We start from the raw sequence: 19,521 nt of genomic DNA on the forward strand, positions 1-19,521 counted from the left end.
CCAAGATTGTGTTCAAGTGAGGAGCAATGGGATAGCAAAGAAAGGGTTTAGAAGAATAAAAAAAAACCAACCCATCCAGTTATATGCAATTTTAATAAACGCCCTCCATAAGTAGTAAGTCTGAAAGGAATCCACTGCCCCTCAGGATGCACGAGCTGCAGAGAAAGCCGTGGGGCTGGGGATTGAATTCCCTTTGGAACAACAGTGCTTCTGACAGTCAGAGCCAAAGGAGGAGAAAGCTCCTGGGAAAATGCAAATCTCTACTGGATGTCCCCTGCTGCAGTGCTTACATTTTGCTCCTGATGGCCATGCTGGGTAGCAAAATGTCCCACCTGAGTTAACTGAAGTGGGGCAAAGACCTAAGGGCAGGTTCCTGGAGGTCTCCTTTGGTAGGAAATTCCAAGCAAATGCCAGTCTGCTGCCACAATCTTGACCCTTTATAAGTCAAAACACCATATTTTCCTGTATACCACCCTCCCTCCCATAAGACATGGGCTTTATTGTAGGAAGGCAGCCATGCTGCACTGCTCTGGGTGGGGGGAGGAAGCTTCAGCCCCGCGGGTTCTGCCCAGCATGTGGAGCTTGGACTTCACCCGCAGACACCCTGGAAGGCAGAAGGCAGCCAGGTGGAAGGTGTCTGGGGGCTGGAGCCAGAGCTCCACGGGCTGGACAGAAGATGAAGAGCTGAAGCTTCCTGTCTCACCCCACCCAGAGCAGCGCAGCGCCTGCCCATGCTGGCTGGGGAGCGGGCTTCCTGCATCTGCTCAGAGGTGCGGGTAGGCCCTGAGCTGGGCAGCCACCACTGCACCCCTTCTGCGCAGGACCCAAGGCTGCAGGCACACAACCAGCTGTGGGTTGGCTGGGACCAGGGGGCTTGTTCTGCCCCCCTCATCTCCATGTGTCACTGGTGTGGCAGCGCTGCACTGCTCTGGGTTGGGTGAGACAGGAAGCTTCAGCTCTTCATCTTCTGTCCAGCACGTGGAGCTCTGGCTCCAGCCCCCAGACACCTTCCACCTGGCCGCTGGCGCTTCCGACCTGGCCCAGGAAGCCCGCTCCCCAGCCAGCCCCCACCTGTGGTGCTGGGCCAGGCTGTCATGCAGCCAGCAGCAGGCTGGGAAGTGTCCTGCCCCCAAGGGGCAGCCCTGCGGGGCCCTTCCCAGCCAGCTGGGGCTCCATGGCAGCCCCACCCAACTTGGGCGCAGGGACCCACGCAACCCCCACAGCCCCAGCCCAAACTACAGCCTGCTGCAAAGTGTCCGGGCCCAGTGGCCCAGCCCGGCCTGGTCCCTCTGCCCTCAGCAGCACCCACAGGCCAGCTGGACTCAGCCCTGCAGACCCAGCTGCTGGCGAGGCAGGTGGATGGCAGGGGCCATTCCAGCCGGCTCTGACCATGCTCCCTCCCCTGCTGCTGGAGTGGGGAGGGGGGAAAGGGGAATGGCTGACAGGGGCCACAGTCCCTTGGTAGGGGAAGGGGGAATAAACCCCCTCCCTCCGCCTTTTGCCTCAGGGGGCTGTGCGTCTGGCTACACCCCTGCCCCTGCTATGGCCCTGCTCTCTGGAGCAGACAGCACAGCCCGGCCCAGGACTGCAAAGCATCTGGGATGGTGGGGGACTCTGATTTAACTTAAATTGGGAAGGGGTCTGGGACAGAAGTTGCATAAGCCTGTTTGACCCAAATCAGCTAAGTCTGATTCTACATTCAATGAGGTTTATCTTAAATCGGCTTTGGCCATTTTGAAACTGGTTTATGTGGATGGAACTTGCGTACCGTTACAGATTTAAACCAGTGTCTGATCACTTAAACTGGTTTATGTGTAACTTCTGTCCCTAGCCCTGAAGGACTGAACCTGTTTGGTGTTGGGAGTGCGTAGGTCTTTAATGGTTTTCAGCTTTGCAGTTTCTGGCTTTACAGGACTATTCCTTAGCTTATGGCCCTGATAAACTCTCATCTTCACTTGATACCTTTCCATCTTTGCAGTCACTTGTAAAAAAAATCTCAAAAGCAATTGAGCACCCTCTGCCTCTGGGAACCTCCTAAGTTACTAGCTAGCTACTAGCCAGTATCTAGTAACCCTCAATGAAGTACAGCTGTTTCTTCAGGAGGCATATATGACTCCTTATCTCTTTCTTCTTCCTCATCCATATATGAAGACCAGACTCAAAGTGTTCATGATTGCCCCCAGGTTCTTGTTTTTACTTTTTTGTTTCTGATAAGTCAGAAAAGCTGTTTTGAGTCAGGCTCCTTTAAGCTAAGCCCACAGGCCAGTAGGAGTAGTAAGTGGTTAACATCTCAGTGTTAGTGGTGAGATGGTTCTTGTAAGAGGCTTTCTAAGTAAAGCCTCAGGTAATGTTAGCTAGGACCATTATGCTAATGACTGCAGTGCTGTTTGTATCTGCAAAGCTGTTCTTCAATCAAATCTCAGCAAATATTCATTCCTCTTTACTCAATTTGTTAAAGTATCAGAGGATCCTCATCTGAACCGGGGTTTTTTCCTTACTTCTTTTTCAAAGTGCCGTTAGGTGCTAATGGTTTTGCAAAATTCCATGTTCTACCCCAGAAGTGACAACATTTCGGTGATTATAGCAAAGGGTAAAACTGGACCTTATTCGGGGTATATTCAATAGATGAGAACTAAAGGGAGAGAAAAGGGAGCCGAAGAATATGTAGGAAGTTCTTCCTACCAGCCTTGTAGGGCATCTATGGGGCTTCAGGGCAGGTGTCCGTCTTTGGGCACTCTAAAGCGCTAGGGCTTCGGGGTGGGGGGGAGGGGGGCGGGCCATGTTTGGCTAACACACTCAGGACACTCCATCCTCCTAAGGGGCACCGTCTGTTTATTAAAGGGTTCAAAGTAGTGTTCCAAGCCTAATGCAGCAGCTGTAAGAGAGAAACCGTACTGCTCCCCTGTATAACAGCAGGAAGGTGCGCTGCAAAGAACACTGACCCCGTAATCCCACTTCTCTGCCACACAAAGCAACTCTGGATTAGCACAAACACAACTGAGGGCTGAGTTGGCCCCTCTGTGTGAACAGAGTAGCCAGTAGGCATTACTGTGCCTTCTCCTGAGTCAGGGACCACAATCCTCTGCACAAAATTGTGATGCAAAACAACGGTTGTTCATGTATCAGTCAGCAAGAGGCAAACCGTTAAATGCCTATGTTGTTACTAATAAAATTCATCAGCAATGAGTTGGCTTTGAGAGGAAGTTGGGTGAATTTCTGTTTTTCTAACAGTCACTGTAGCAATGCCCATGTTAGCAGCAAAGCCATGGACAGAGGTTCTCTCAAAGGTAGCCACAAGAGAATTTATTTACACCAGAAACAGCAAGTTACCACATATACCAACACTTAATTCATCATAATGCCTTTGGCTTAGGGACCGACCATATCTCCTGTATCGGCTATGAAGTACTATGCACTAGATATTTACACTGAAATATATGTCTACTGCTGAAACATGTTGAGTGTCCTGCATTTTATTTTCATTATGTGAATGGGGGTGGGTGTTCAGCATCGTGAATGGCGATACAGAACATGTGAAACAGCTTTGCTTTTGCAAGTATTTTATTGAAAATATACAACATGAAACAAACCCAACAATGTAAAAAGGTCCATCTGTTGCAGTAAGAGCCAATTCTCAAAGCTTTTGTATTATTTTGATTTGGCAGGTATAACAACAGAGAAAAGTGCAGCAGTGATAATGTAACACTGCTGGTGGCCTACACCCTGTGCAAGTCAGTCAGATGTGTACTAAGTAACCAGTAGCAAACAACATTGACTGCCTGGAACATGCAGAACTATATTTGACTCCAGTAGTTTCTTCCTCAGTTCCTGCTGCAGAAGAAAACTTTCTAGGATTGTTTCTTATCAAGCATATAAATGCTGCACTGCTACAATTATCCAAAAGTTTTCTGTTAGTTTCCTCATCAGTTCACTTGAAGCTGAAAAAATCAAATGCATAGCGGCAAACATGAGGATACTTTCTAGAAATCCCTGAAGAGTAGGAATTGCCTATTAGAAGTGGTTGCTAGTACAAGACTTGAATGTAATTTGTAGGGCTGTGCAAAATTTCACTGGCCGTCTCGTTTCAAGCAATCTCGAGGTCGAAACAGCAAAATCGGAACAAAACAAAGGCCGTCGAAATAGCCTCAAAACAAAACGAGGCTAGTTGAAAAGTTTCGAAAGTCGAAATGTTTCGACCACAGGCTGGGATGGGAAGTCAGTCCAGCTGGGCTGACTTCCCATCCCTGGTGCAAGATGCAGCAGGGGATGGGGACCATGTTTCAGATTGACCAATGTTTTATATTTTGCAAAGAATATAAAAGACAGCAAGAGGCATAATTTCTCTGCCCTGGGTGGCTGTGATTGGTGGGTTAGTGGTGGTGGCTGGGCTGGCAGTGGCCACCATCCTTGTGCTCCTTCTCAAATCAGTACCCACTGCTGGTGCCTCGCTTACCCATCCCTATTTGTGCTCCTGTGAGGCATTAACTATTATAGATGCATTTTTTTCAGAAACATATTTACATAGTTTGGCTGTGCAATTCAGTCTGAAATACACATTAAACATTCAAAAAGCCTATTACAGAGTTGCAGTACAGCATGCCCCTGCATGGCTAGCTAGCTAATAATAAGCCACTCCAATAAGAAAGGAAAGAGTGAAAATCTTCATTAACTGAATGCACAGGCATATTTCTCCTTGTGTTGGCCAGACACTTGCAGAGGCATTCAATCAGCCTTTTTCCCAGAGAGACAACTTGTCACCAGCTCAAAGGACAGATGGTTTCATCTCTCCTCCTCACACCTACTAAATGAGCTCTTGCAATACTGCATTTCTTGCAAACAAAACCTTCCTTAACTTTTCCTCTTAAAAGGGAAAAAAATTGCCTTCAAAAGCTGCCAAAACAGATTTACCCCCCTATGCTCTTTCTTCTATATCACTTCATGATTAAACCACAGAGGTAGCAAAACTTTTCATAAATGGCTGGGATATCTGTGCTCTGGCGCTCAGAAGTGCTGAGCATCCCCAGCTACACAAAGAAGGGAGCCTGGGGGAGCCCTAAACACCTCTGAAGTGTGCCCTGCTCTAAAATTGAAACATAGCATTGAGGGGAAAAGTGCCCTGCCCCTTTAAAAACCAAGTCCAAGACCACTTTCTTCAGTAAAATGCAAAATAAAAGGCTGACTACATTGGTTTTTACCCTCTTCTTGCCTAAAGACTGGAAAGCTCAAACCTCAGGCAAGTCCCAGATCCTAAGTCTGCCCTTATCTGCTTATCTCCTTATACCTCACTTACATCCTCAAACCTCCTGGAGCACCCCTCTAACTGCATCACTAATCAAAACGATGCAAGAACCCTAGCCTTCCTGCCATTACCTGAAGCAAGACCAGTAACATAGATTATAGGGGCAACTTCATTTCTGTGGAACTTTGACTGACTTACATGGAATGGCATCAAGCATAAATCTGGCACTTGAATATGTTTCCATGTCAGAAAGGTTTTGAATAACACTGCCATGCAGTGTCTCTCTTGTTGAATGTTTAGCCCCTCTTGCCTGCTCTAGATGTTTTGTTGCAAATGCTGAAATTCATGCATACATGCATCCATTTATATATCTATGTTTTTATAAAGCTGGACATAGTTGGCCATGTTAGTTGGAAATTAAGTAGAAGGCAGGATTATGCACCTTATAAACTAACTGAGGTGTGTATGTGTGTGTGCAGGTAATACAAGCTTTCTTGAGCTGAAGCACCTGATTAAGTGAGCCCAACTCATGAAAGCTTGTGCTATAGATTGATTGATCTACATCTACAGCTACAGCTACACGTACACCTGTACCTCTCAATGACCGCAGCAGGATCTCTCACACCATCTCATTTCCTCTGAGGCATGTGTGTGCTGCTAATCCTAAGAACAAGACTATGTATATTTTGTGGAAGTGGAATATGCACTTCAGGAATTAATACCATCTGCCCCAGTACACACTTACCTGCACAGATGCACAAATTTGTCTAAACCTTCTATAAGCAAAATAGTTCTGAAATAGCGGATTATAAGATTGATCAAGTTAATAAAATAACATAAGAAAAAACAGGGTTTTTTTAAGAATAAAAGTCAGTTCCAGTGCAGCATGACTTGCAGTGCTGAGAAGCAAGAAGCCCTTAATGAGACATGGAACAGGAGCTGTCGATGTGTGCATACTTCCAGCTGTCAGGAACCTACTTGCAATTATCATAAGGGTTGTCTATGGCTGTCACCCGGTGGCTACGTCTGGAGGACATCTCTTCATAAACTGCATTTGGTTCATTTTGGAAGTATTTCTTGATCTACAAAACAAAGCAGGCAGCCATTCAGGATTTTTTTAATATTCATTAGGGACTCAAGAGTCCTTAGGGAACTTTTGACTTTAACTTATTGCTTGTGCAGTGCATCCAAGACGTTCTGTGACACTAATTCCGTACACTGTCTGACATCAATGGGTGCAGGGAATTTCCTGTTAAGGAGTTGTTTAAAGAGCCTCAGGCAAACTTTTGACCATATTTTTTGGCACAAAAATGTGGGGGACAGTCCCTGCCCCAAAGAGTTTACAGTCTAACAACAGACATGACATTAGAGAGGAAGTCAACAAAAAGAGTGATGGGAAATGAGCTTAGGAGGATAAGGGAATACTGCTTAAATTTATCATGTTTTTATGACTTCATATTCCTTTAAAGTCCATATAAAGTATTTGGCTTTGCTAGCAGGGATTATTCTTATTTGCCAAATCTAAAGTATATCAAGAATTTGAGTAGAGGCATACTTACTTTGACATGTGGCAAGATACAGCCAGCTAGGGAAGTCAAGGTCAACACCAAGGAGACAACAAGCACATAGGGCACCCAGGAAGCCAGCCCACAATGAACACTCTTCATTTGTGTGTGAGATACATCTGAGGAGTCAATATGATAATTTAATTGTGAGAAACATTTTGCATAGCTCTTCTGATCCAGGAAACTAAAAGTTCAACAGTATTTAATCTGAGCAGAGTTACCATTGCCATTCCCTTGGCTCTACTGCAATCATACCTAGCTGGTTACTAGTGAAACTACCTGTGTGATTTTCTCTCCTAAAGGGAAAAAGATTTAGGCATCATTCCTATGATGATGATTGCCCACGTACAACTATGATCAGGGATCAGCGCTCTGTACGAAGCAATAATTTTACTATAATGGAGAACAAATGTTTAGCTGAAGAGACAGAACTCCTGCTGAAAGTACTGATTCTTTCTCAAGAAGGGCAGATTTTTCAGATACTTTAGATCTACAGTTTAAAGATTGACCACACCCTCAGTTTTTTGTCCACTTTGGATTTAAAAGACTTTCCAACATTTAGGTAATGTTGGAGAGACGTTGTAGACATGATGGTCTTGTCTAAGAGTACTCCAACCCTGCAGTTGCTCCAATAAAAGACATCACCCACAAAAACCCTTGCCCTTTCCAACATTTATTTATTTTTTAGTTAAAGGGGAGAAAGCACAATACCTGTAACCACCATGATGGTATTCATTTCTTTCACAAGATAGAGATTGGGAGTAAGCACAACACTAACACATACATATACATCCGTATCATTTTGCTGTAGCTCTTGCAGAGTTATTGTCCTGTTATTTGGTGGACCTGAGTACTCAATGCGATTGGTGAATGCAGAAGAGATGATTGCATTTCCATTACTTGGAATATAAATCACTTTCTTGGGATCTACATATTGTCTCATCAAGTAGACCTCTACATCCTTCCCCTTAGTTTCTGTCACACACGTTATATTGATGGAGTCTCCTTTCTGGCCACTGATAGGGGCTTCCAACTTTTCAGTAATTTTATTGTGATCTAAAACCAAAAAATCCAAAGACAATTACATTGATGGAGTTTAGCTATGTTTAATGCCCATTCAGAAGTAGTGTGACACCCCCCCAACCATACAAAAATGACAACTACAACCTTCTAAACATTTACAGCTTGCATGAAGCACTGAAGCCAGTAGAGATTCTCTTCAAGGCTTCTGGAATTTAAACAGACTTGCAGGGATGTCTCAGCTCAGCAGTGAGGCCTCTTCAGTGTCCCTCCCCAAAACCTAACATAGGAAGGTTGGGCCTGTGACTTAAAGTCATTTTTGGCTTCACCAACACCTCTCCCTGAGCTTTCAGTTATATAACAGCCTTAGAGCTTTTCTATACAGAAGTATTTTAGAAAATTAAAACAAATTATGTAAAGCTATGAAGCTAATGTGCTTAGGTTAAGGCATATTAGACTCCTCTCTGGATATTCCCATTCACCAGTAAACTAGCCTCAGTTCTGCCTTGGCAAATTAAGCTACTGTGAACTAAGGCACATGTATGTCTGAAAGACATCACCAGTGCATTCACTTTGTGCAATTATATTAATAAGGATATGGAAAAGAGACCAAAAAAAGAGATACAGAATTCATTTAGAATATTTAGATAAACTGGATGTACTCTAGAGTATATCTGAGTACATCAAGTTGGCAGGGGCTGATGAAATACACCCTAGAGCACCTGAGATGCAACTAGTTGAAACAATCTCTGAACCATTAGTGATTAGCTTGGAGAACTCAGGGAAGACAGTGTAGGTCCAAGAAGAAAGAGGACATACATAGTACCCGTTTTTTAAAATGGGGAAACAGTGGAGCATGGACAGTCAACATAACTTTGGTTCTTAGAAACATATTAAAACAAATTGTTAAATAATCAATTGATAAGCACTCGTAGGAAAACAACACAATAAAAACCAGCCAAAATTAAGTAACAAAGTCCAAAATATATCAAACCAAAATAATGTCCTTTGACAGGGTAACTAACTTAATGGATTAGAAAGAAACTGTAGATATAATGTACCTTGACTCTCACAAAGACTTTTGACACTGTGCCACATGACATTCTCATTCATAAATTAGAGAAATACTGTCTGGCTTACCATGCAGATGCACAACTCCTTGGACAACAAAAAAAATCTCAATAGGAGTATTATCAATGTTTGCTCTCAAGTGAGGTCACACAAGTTTCTTCCATGTGCCCAGTCCTAGTCAGTACTTTCACTGATGATGGATATGATAGACTAGAGACTACCCCTATTAAATCAGTGCATGACACCATAGCTAGGTACAGACATTCAAAAAGCCCAAAGTTGAATTGATCTAAGTTATGCAGTTTTCTGTAAGGGGCATAGTTTACATCGGTAGCAAACAGAACACACATTTGCTCTTTGGTGTGAGAGGCAGGGGAAATAGTAGACCAGGTTCATCCATTTTTAAATCAGTCTCTGTGTGCTGAACCTCTGTTCTGTTATAGGTATAGACTAATTTCCAACCACTTATACTAGTAAACATGCAATGCCTGTACCTGGCCCAAGGTAGTAGCAGTTTCAAACACTTTGGAGGACTAGAGCAAAATCCAAAATGATGCTGAAAAACTGGAGAAATAGTCTGAAATCAACAAGATGTAATTTAAAAAACGGGCATTTAAATAATACTACTAGGTGTGAGAATGGAGAATGAAGCATGACTGCTGAGGCAGCCATTTAGAAAGGGGCTTGGAGGTTATAAGTCAACAATATGAAGCTGTTGAAAAAAAAAAAAGGAAAATCTCCTGCTAGGATGTATCAACAAGAGTGTTGTATGTCAGATACAGGCGGTAGTTATTCTGGTCTCTGTGGTGATGAGGACAAGAGAATTGTATCGTTTTGTACATTGCCCATTAAGAAACCTGTAGACAAGATAGAGAGCTTACAGACAAGCAGCAAAACTGATGAAAGGTTTAGAAAACCTGACTTATATGAGGAAAGACTGAAGGGCTTGGCTTGATGTCATTTAGCAAAGAAAAGACTAAATGGGAATGATGGGCATGATGATGGGCTAGATGAATAATTGATCTGACTCATCATGTCACTTTTTAGGTTTGATTATCTATGGAAATTGTATTGTACTTCTGCTGTTTTTGACAAATACTGGGTTGAAAAGCTTCCAGCAGAAACAAGCTGCTGGTATTTTAACCACAGTTTCATCTATATCTCCAGAGGGGACCTGTAGTTAAAAGCTTCCAAGTAGGATGCTCTTTTATGAGTGTATGCAGGAACTCTTCTTTCAAGAGGTGCTTAAATACAAAACACAACACAACCAGAGAAAGTAATAAAGACTACATGCTGTACTGGCTGGGCTCTCTCTCTTTTTTATGCTTGAATGCTGAACATGGTATCAGGTAATTGAGTTGACTCCCACAGTTACCGAGGATATTGAAAACAAAAGGAAAGATAAACAATGCACTATAGTGAGGAACCAACTAGTGATACAGAGAATGAGATATCACATATGTAAGACCTGCAGAACAGCAGAAGTGATTTGCACCAAATATAAAGTCATACAAAGGGAGAAGTGAGAGTCACTACTGCTCTTGATACTTTCTAAGGCAGATCTATAACTGCAAACACACATAGCTGGCCTTGTCACCCATCAGAGTCCCTTAGCTTTGGGGGATGGGGGAATTCTCCCCTCTATACATCGAGAGAGGAACTTTCTAAAAGTCAGCAGGAGATTTAATCAGCCCTTAACTGTGTAATAGCCAAACCAATGGTCCTAATCCCTGTATTCGCTAAATGTTCTCTCTCATTCTGGGTATCCCTGTCCTCAGAATCTGAGAGCTGCCTGGAACAAGGCACTACAAAGTTTTGAGTCACCTCTCCATGACAGACCAGCACTGGATGATTAGGTGTATGTATGTGTTGGGGGGGGAAGGGAAATGGAGTTATCCCTTTTTCATTTCTCCCATGATCGTTCCAAGTACCAACAACAAACCACGACAACTTAACCATCTGCCAGACTCTCCATTTTGTGCCCATTTTCAAGTTAATTAATTTGTATTTAACTTCATTTCTTTGTTTCTCATAGATACAACAGGAAAAAAGCAGAATACCTGTAACTATTACTAAGGTTCCCGTTCCCTTCCCAGTTTGGAAGTTAGCGTCGCGCATGAGACCGAGGCAGTAGTAGAAATCTGAATCGTTTGGCCGTAGCTGCTGCAGGGTTATTGTCAAGTTCTTTGTTGGGCCTGAGGTCTCAATACGACCGACGAAGTTGTCAAAGGTGTTTTTATTTCCATCCTTTGGAACATAAACCACTTTCTTGTCTGCTGCATGAAGCCTCATCAAGTAAACCCCTTCTTCTTCACCCTCGGTTTTTAACAAGCAAGTTATCTTGATGGAATCTCCTTCAGGGACACGGATAAAGGCTGGTGACTGTTCAATAATTGCCCTCTTTGCATCTAAAAACAGGAAATTCAATTAAATGCATATCCCTGAAGATTTTCTGTCTTCAGTGCCCTTCCAAAGTCGGCATGGCACGTCCCATTCATATAAACCAACAAGCACCATACTCCTAAAAGCTCATAGCCTGCATGAAGTTCTGCAGCCAATACAGACGCTCTGGGAGGCTCCAGGAATTTAGACAGAATTGTAGCTCTGTCTAGGTTCAGCCAGGAGATCTCTTCAGTATAACCCTCACCCTGTGTCCCTCCCTCTCCTCCCTCCCCCACCATTTAACAATTTAGGATTGGGAGAGTGTGATTGACTTAAAACCGGCTTGGCTATCGCCAGCCTCCATATCTCCATGGCTGCTAGTACTGTGTTATGACCCTACAGCCTGTCTATACAATGATATACTGCAAAGCCAAAACAAATGAACTAAAGCTACGAGACCAATTTAAGGCAGTTTTACCCCCAGAGATGGATGTTTTTATTCACAGCCAAAGTGGTCTTCCTCCATGAAGTATGAGAGAGCCTGTATGGGGATTTAATAGGCTTTAACTTCACAACTTTAGTCAAGTCATATTATATTTAACTGTTCTTAGAAAAGCACCAAAGGATCTCCTGTAAATCTCAGACCACTCCCTAATTTGCCCTATAACCTTTCTTTAGTTCACTCCACATCTCTGTGCCTCAGTTTTTCTACTACAGTCCTATACATATTTAATAAATAATAACCTGTTTTGCGCATTTTCACACTGGCTATATCTGCTTTGGGGACTGACTGCAGGTCTGTGAACTGTTTTGTCTGACTGGGGACTTTCTTCAATGAATTTCAGCAAAGAATGCAAGATGGTACCAGCTTCCTCCAGCTCAATGCAGTAATGAGGAAACACGTAATTTAGAAATGAAACTGTTAAGCAAAAAATTAAAAGGCTCTATGGCAGCATAAAAAGTTGGAGGAAAATAAAGGAAAGCCTAGCTCTATTATTTAGTAGAGAAGGAAAACAAATAATCAATGACAGAAAGAAGGCTCAAGTATTAAATCCATTTTTTTGATTCAGACTTCAAAAATGAGGTTAATTGTGACTAGGCCTGTGCAAGTAGGCAGTGATCCAATCCGGCTTTGGATCTGGCTGCTTTGGATGGTCACGATCCGATCTGGAGCTCCAGACCGGGTTTCCACCTCGATCCGGCCAAAGTGGCTCCAAAGCTTTGGAGCCGCCTTGGAGATCCGGCCATAAGGTATAATGGGGAATCAATGAAATATCTAAAACTTTGTTGGTTTTTGCCTGATTTGGATGAAATTTTCAGGGGTGGTAGACTCAGCAAAGAGTATGATGGCTGCTAAGTTTCAAGAAGATTGGTCTAGGGGTTTTGGAGAAACTGTACCCAAATTCTTGAAAGCAAAACTTTTATCACATCTAGGCATTACAAGACAGGGGGGTCAAAACTGCAGGGCTGGTAGCTCTTACTAAGGCCACAAAGCCTGCCAAATTTCAAGCAGATCAGTGCAGGGGTTTGGGGGGGAACTGCACCTCAAGCTGCAGTCAAGCAAAACTCATGACATGGGTGACACTGTGTTAAGGCGCAGCAGGGTGACAGCTGCAGGGATGGTGGCCCCTGCTGCAGCCACAAAGCCTGCCAGCTGTGGAGGAGATCGGTGCAGGGGGGTTCTGGGGCCCTGCATCCTTAGCTGCCGACAGGCGAAACTCGTGCCATGGGTGACACTGTGTGTGTTAAGGTGCAGTGGGGTGAAAGCTGCAGGCCTGCTAGCCCCTGATGAGGCCATGATGCCTGCCAGCTGTGGAGGAGATCGGTGCAGGGCTTCTGGGTTCTGGGGCCCTGCACCTCTAGCTGCTGACAGGCAAAACTCATGCCATGGGTGCTTGTGGGACTGACTGTATCTGTCTTGGGGCAGCTGATTGTCTGTATTGATTATTTCCTCTCCTTAGCCTGGTTGTGTAGGTGCTAATTGATGGCAATTAACTGGCTACATTAGGTAGGTCCTGTGTATTGAGCTGATCCCTGAGTGAATTATGATTGATTGGTAACTGGTAACACAGTAGTTTAGCAGCCAGGCTTGCAGAAGTGGCTCCCATGCCCTGAAACAGAGACAGTCAGTCCCACAAGCACCTGTGGCATGAGTTTCATCTGTCAGCAGCCAGAGGTGCAGGGCCCCAGAACCCAGAACCCCCCTGCACCGATCTCCTCGACAGCTGGCAGGCATCGTGGCCACAGCAGGGGCCACCATCCCTGCAGCTGTCACCCCGCTGCGCTTTAACACACACAGTGTCACCCATGGCACAAGTTTTGCTTGTCCACAGCTTGAGGTGCAGTTCTCCCCAAATGCCTGCACTGATCTGCTTGACACTTGGCCTGAGAGGGTCCAGAGGAGGGTCACTTGCATGGTCAAGGGAAAGTGGGGCAGGCCCTATGAAGAGAGGCTAAAGGGCCTGAACCTTCAGCCTCCACAAGAGAAGGCTGAAAGGGGATCTGGTGCTTATTTACAAACTCACCAGGGGGGACCAGCAGGAATTGGGGGAGGCTCTGTTCCCCCAGGCACCACCTGGGGTAACTAGGAATAATGGCCACAAATTGTTAAGAGAGAAGGTTCAGGCTGGACATCAGGAGACATTACTTTATAGTTAGGGCTGTCAGGCTCTGGAAGGGGCTCCCAAGGGAGGTGGTGCTGTCTCCTACCTTGGGGGTCTTCAAGAGGAGGCTGGACAGATATTTGGCTGGGGTGATATGACCCTGGCACCAGTTGCTTCCCAGAGCAGGGGGTCAGACCTGATGATCTGTTTAGGTCCCTTCCAACCCTAAGCACTATGATACTATGATAAGGTCACACTGCACTTTATCAAAACCTTATTAAAATGCAGTACACTGTGTTCACTGCATTCACTTCATCCCTTTGATTCGATCTCCCACAACATTTTCGCAAGCAAGCTAAGAAAGTATGGGTTAGATGAATGGACTGTAAGGTGAATTGAAAACTGGCTGGCACATTGGGCTCAGAGGGTAGTAATAAATGGTTTCATGTCTAATCAGCAGACAGTATCAAGTGGAATGCCCCAAGGGTCAGTCCTGGGGCCAGTTTTGTTCAAAATCTTCATCAACAACCTGGAAGATGGCATAGAGTGCACCCTCAGGAAGTTTGTGGATGATACCTAGCTGGGAGGAGGAGTAGATACACTGGAGGGTAGGGCTAGTGTTCAGAGAGACCCAGACAAATTGGAAGATTGGATCAAAAGAAATTTCATGAGGTTCAATAAGGACAAGTGCAAAGTCCTACACTTAGAGTGCAACAATCCCATGCACCGGTACAGGCTGGGAGCTGGCTGACTAAGCAGCGGCTCTGCAGAAAATTACCTGGGGATTACAGGGGACTATAAATAGAATATGTGCCAACAGTGTGCCCTTGTTGCCAAGAATGCTAATGGTACAGTGAGCTGCATTAGTAGGAGCGTTGCCAGCAGATCTAAGAAAGTGATTATTTCTCTCTATTCAGCACTGGTGAAGCCACATCTGGAGTACTGTGTCCAGTTTTGGGACCCCCATTACAGAAAGGATGTGGCCAAATTGGAGAGCGTCCAGGAGAGGGCAATAAAAATGGTTAGAAGGCTGGGCAATATGTTTTATGTGGAGAAGCTACTGGGCTTAGTCTGGAGAAGAGAAAAACTGAAGGGGGGATTTAATAGCAGCCTTCATCTCTCTGAAGGGTGGTTCCAAAGAAGATGGAGATAGAAGTGGTGGCAGATGACAGAACAAGGAGCAATGGTCTGAAGTTGCAGCAAGGGAAGTTTAGGTTGGATGTTAGGAAAAACTCTCTCATGAGGAGAGTAGTAAAACACTGAAACAGGCTACCCAGAGAGGTGGTGGAATCTCCATCCTTACAAGTTTTTAAGACCTGGGTAGACAAAGTCCTGACTGGGAAGATCTAGTTGGGGATGGTCCTGCTTTCAGCAGGGCCTTTGACTAGATGACTCCTGAGGTCCCTTCCAACCCTAACTTTCTATGATTCTATGATTCATTCACCCAACTAGATGATTTGTCTAAGGAGGAGATCCAGTTGCTTTGGCATGATTTGTTCTTAACAAATTTATGCTGGATGCTTGTGATCTCTTCCAGACATTCACAAATCATATTCTTTATAAGTTACTCCAGTAACTTTCTGGGTATTGAAGTCAGGATAAATGGCCTATAATTCTCTGTCTTTCTTTTTCTCTGCTTTAAAGATAAGATTTATGCTGGCTTATTTGACCACTGCTATCTGACACAATCAGTTTATGGTGTAGAGATGTACCTGTTTATTCTAAAGGGGAGTAATATTCCTGTGTGCTGTTAAACAGCTGCCTTACTCCACATCACAGGTTGATGCATTTTGAGATGCGTGACATGATACCTAAACCAGACTTTGACTTAGAGAGGCATTTCCAAATCTTGATTTTCCTAATGTGGAGCTTGGTAAAATTCAGCTGCCCATGTCTCCATAACTATTAGGAAGCTGCAGGGAGCAGGGTCAAAGGGGAGGAGGAAAAGAAGAAAAAGCCTTTCGTTTTTTGCACTGTTCAGAAGCCACATTATGGCAAGCTCAGTTTATGGCAATCAGTTGCAAATGAGGCATTTTGGGCTTCCTAGTGCTTTTGGAACCAAGATATGTAACTAAACAGCCACATTCAGTAGTTTTGATTTGTTTTAACATGTGATCCCTCAACTCAAATTGAAACTCAAGGAATGAGAGTGTGGAACAAACTAGGAGGGAGATGTGCAAACATCAATATAGCAAAACCTACCAACAAACCACTTTTAAATTAAACCCTTGTAATTTCTCACAGCTCATCTTAATAATCCTATGTGATGATTCACTCCAGAACCAGACACATGTCTACAGCAAACAGGTTCTCTAGAGATCTTGCAATCTCTTCTTCTAAAGAAAGAAAATGTACTTTAAAATGTTTCTTTGACATATGGACAGACTTTGGCTTTTGTCTTGGCTTATTCACCCTCATGTACATACATTACAGCTGTTCTATCCATTTATATATGTAAAAGAATGTATGATGGATTTAAAAATGTGAATATGGTATTGTTTGCCAAAAGTGTCTGTGCTGAATGAGACTTCAAGGGTAGCTATTAGGGCTGTGCAAAATGTCACCGCTGTTTCATTTCAACATTGTTTTGAGCTTGAAACAGCAAAAACAAAATGAAACAGAGGGCTTCAAAACAGCCTCAAAACGAAACAAGGCCAGTCAAAACATTTTGAAAGTTTCCCCTGCCTGCACCAAGCTGGGTTCCCAGCAGCCTGAAGCCTGGTGGAGGCAGACAGGGTACAGCCCAGGGACTGTGCTTTGCCTCCCACTGGCTCAGCTCCCAGGGAGGTGGCAGTGGCAGCCTCTCCCACATCCCTGGGAGTGCTGTGGGGCTCTGCCAGGCTCCTGCCCGGGGTGCTGGCGCTGATCTGTCTGCGATCAGGGGAGGCTGCTCCTCCTCCAGTTTTGTGCTTCCTATTGTAGCCTGGGTGAAACGTCGAAGCAGGATTGATACTTCAAACCTGTTTTGACGAGACAAAACGGAACAGTGCTTTCAAAACGAAACTATACTCTAAACAAAACACTGTTCCATTGAAACGTCAGGACGCAAGTCGAAGCACAACAGTGCTGTTTCACACAGCCCTAGTAGCTATGTTAGGACAACACTGGGCAGCATAGGTATTGGAGTCGCTTTTCTAACCAAAGATGACAGAATAGCTGGGGAATCAAGCAGTAATGCAGGAGCCACAGGACATATGTATATATACGTGTATGTGTGCCCTGGTGTAAATATGTAAGATCCAGTGAATTTGAAGTCAATGAAGGAGAACAAACCAGACCTCAAGACAAGACTTCATAGAGCAGGGGTAGGCAACGTTTTTGGGCAGAGTGCCAAAAACACACACAAACTTGACTTGTAAGATGTTAATGTGCTAGGGGCAGACAGTGGGGGAGTTGCGGGGGCCACATCCTTGTTGTGGCAGTGTAGCCCCAGCCCTTTCCCCACCATCCACCCCAAGGCATACATGCCAAGCAAAATGCTGTTGCATGTCACACTCTGTCACCTGTGCCGGAGGTTGTCTACCCCTGTTATAGAAGGTTGTTCTGCAAATTCGGGCTAGTGAAATCTCTCTCCCAATCCTGGGAAGTGACCTACAGAGGAAAGATTTTGATTTATAGTTTCTCCTATTTACCTGAACCCTCTATTTTATGTGCCTAGCAGGGAAAACAGAATTGCACCCATATTTTATCCATGTGTGTAAGACAGAAACTGATGTTCCCTTACCTCCTAGAAACTAAACTACATACCAAGTCACCAGCCCTTCCCACCACCAGCCTATTGGTTATCATCAACCATTTTATGGCTTTTCCTTGAACGTGCAAAAAGAGAGTGAAGAAAGAGAAATTTCATTACAGCAAGTGGATTCAGAGGACTAAAATACTATGTAATCCTTAGTATCTGGGCCTTTGGCAGATATTCTGCAGGTCCCCACAATATCAGAAATGTTAATACAATTCATTATTCACCTGAAAAATTGTGCCTGAAGATATATTATTTCTTACCTGTTCATTGTTACTCTCCGTCCATTCTGGAAGTAGACACAAGACTATGTGATGTAGCTGGTCAATCCAAGTAAGAAAAAAAACCCATAAAGTGGCAAAACAACTAGTCTGCAACTGGTAAACAGTCTGAAAATAATTTGTCGAAACTATTTTGCGAGCTCTTAAGAATTATATATATTGGCATCAGTTACTGAATAACTTTGTTAAGGAAAGAAACTATATTTGTGGCAAATAATATTTATATCAAATTAACTGATTGTATTACAATTTATCATTCAGGCATTTTGGTCTGTAGATAGCTGCCTTTATTGTCATGTGTAATTCAGGAAAACAAAGCAAGGAGATTATGGAAAAGAGACATTATCTTCCTAGGAATCATAACCGAGAAGGTTTTTATGTTTCAATTTCTTATAGATGATCACCTCAAATATGATCACTTTTCCCCTGGCTATGACTCAAATTGGTGCAATAAGTAAAATAATAACCTGTTAATAGCTATTACAGAGTGATATTAATATCAAGCTCTGATTTGTCTTCACTAATATGTTCCCAATTGTGATGTGTTTTTAACTGATCAAAATTAGTATTATTTACTGAATTGATCATCAACTATTTTTTATATTTTTATCCTATAGTATCAGCCAATTCTGACCTAAAGTAAGCAATCTATACATTATTTGTCCAAATTATTTGGTGAATAATTATTTTGCAGAAATCTGTTAGTCCCAGGACAATTTTTAAATCATTCTCTAGATTACATCATTGCTAGCTATGTTCTGCAGTTTTTACTGCATAAACGAGTTAAGTTACTAGGGTTCACACTTCTTTTTCTATTAAATAGTATTTGGGTGGAAAAAATGTACCAAGACAAGTGTTACCAATTGTTATACTTCTTATTGTAATGTTTGGGTTTTTTTCCTCCTTTATCTTAAAAATCCTCTTCCTGAAGTTAAAAAAAAAAAGAGAGACATTCACTGCAACAACTACATTATGCCTGCTTGTATCCATGGTGGATTTGACCCGTTTCATTCTGAGACACAAAAGAAAAACAACACAGAAGCATAGAGAATCAAGTGAGATGGAATAGTGAATATCATGTACATACCATTCTGAACTGGGAAACATAAGAGAAGTAGAAACGAGAGGAATGGAAATGAAACAATTGATGTCCGGACCATTTTCGCAAATCAGCCTAGTTCTTGATCTTCGTTATGTCAATAACGTAGACAGATTGTGAAAATGAAGAAGAAGGGGAGTTATACCTAAAGAAGTATGCACATCGTAGTCCTAACGTCACCTCTCACACCCACAATTTCCTACATGCTTCTGTTGAAGACCAACCTGCATCTTCATCTTCAATTACATCTCACACAACTGTCAATGAGAAAAATCCTCATGTACACAAACACCACATGAGAAGATTCTGTGGTTACACCTACTGGTAAAAAAATTTCTGGTTCTGTATATGAACATACCAACTTCCCCACCTCCAAGAAAAAGATCCCATTTGAGCTTGGATGAGAGAACACTGCATTCTGGGTTACTTTGAATGGCCAGCAAAATTGCAATGGGCCTCAGCTCTGGAAGCCAGTTCTTGGCTTTCCATGTGGAGCAACATGTGTCAGAAACCCTACAAAGT

General features: G+C 43.4%; 1 protein-coding gene across 1 annotated transcript; it reads right to left on the reverse strand.

Moving 5' to 3' along the window:
• Positions 1-3,553: 3,553 nt before the first annotated feature.
• CD7 (CD7 molecule) lies at positions 3,554-11,333 on the reverse strand. The gene is made up of 4 exons (XM_014601845.3): positions 10,956-11,333; positions 7,516-7,860; positions 6,799-6,923; positions 3,554-6,321 (listed from the first exon to the last, which is right to left on the reverse strand). Exons 1-4 carry the CDS (start codon positions 11,185-11,187, stop codon positions 6,214-6,216), a joined length of 810 nt encoding a protein of 269 aa, XP_014457331.1. The 5' UTR covers positions 11,188-11,333; the 3' UTR covers positions 3,554-6,213.
• Between the last annotated feature and the right edge of the window lie 8,188 nt (positions 11,334-19,521).

Source organism: Alligator mississippiensis, chromosome 8 (genome assembly GCF_030867095.1).
Source record: "Alligator mississippiensis isolate rAllMis1 chromosome 8, rAllMis1, whole genome shotgun sequence".
Classification (NCBI taxonomy): Eukaryota; Metazoa; Chordata; order Crocodylia; family Alligatoridae; genus Alligator; species Alligator mississippiensis.

Excerpts from the sequence above, each read along its gene's own strand:
- CD7 (XM_014601845.3), bottom strand. The coding sequence starts at position 11,187 with ATGAGGCTTCATGCAGCAGACAAGAAAGTGGTTTATGTTCCAAAGGAT. Across the intron at positions 7,861-10,955 it reads AACCTTAGTAATAGTTACAG|ATCACAATAAAATTACTGAA; the intron begins GTATTCTGCTTT and ends TTTTGGTTTTAG. Across the intron at positions 6,322-6,798 it reads GTATCTTGCCACATGTCAAA|ATCAAGAAATACTTCCAAAA; the intron begins GTAAGTATGCCT and ends TTTGTTTTGTAG.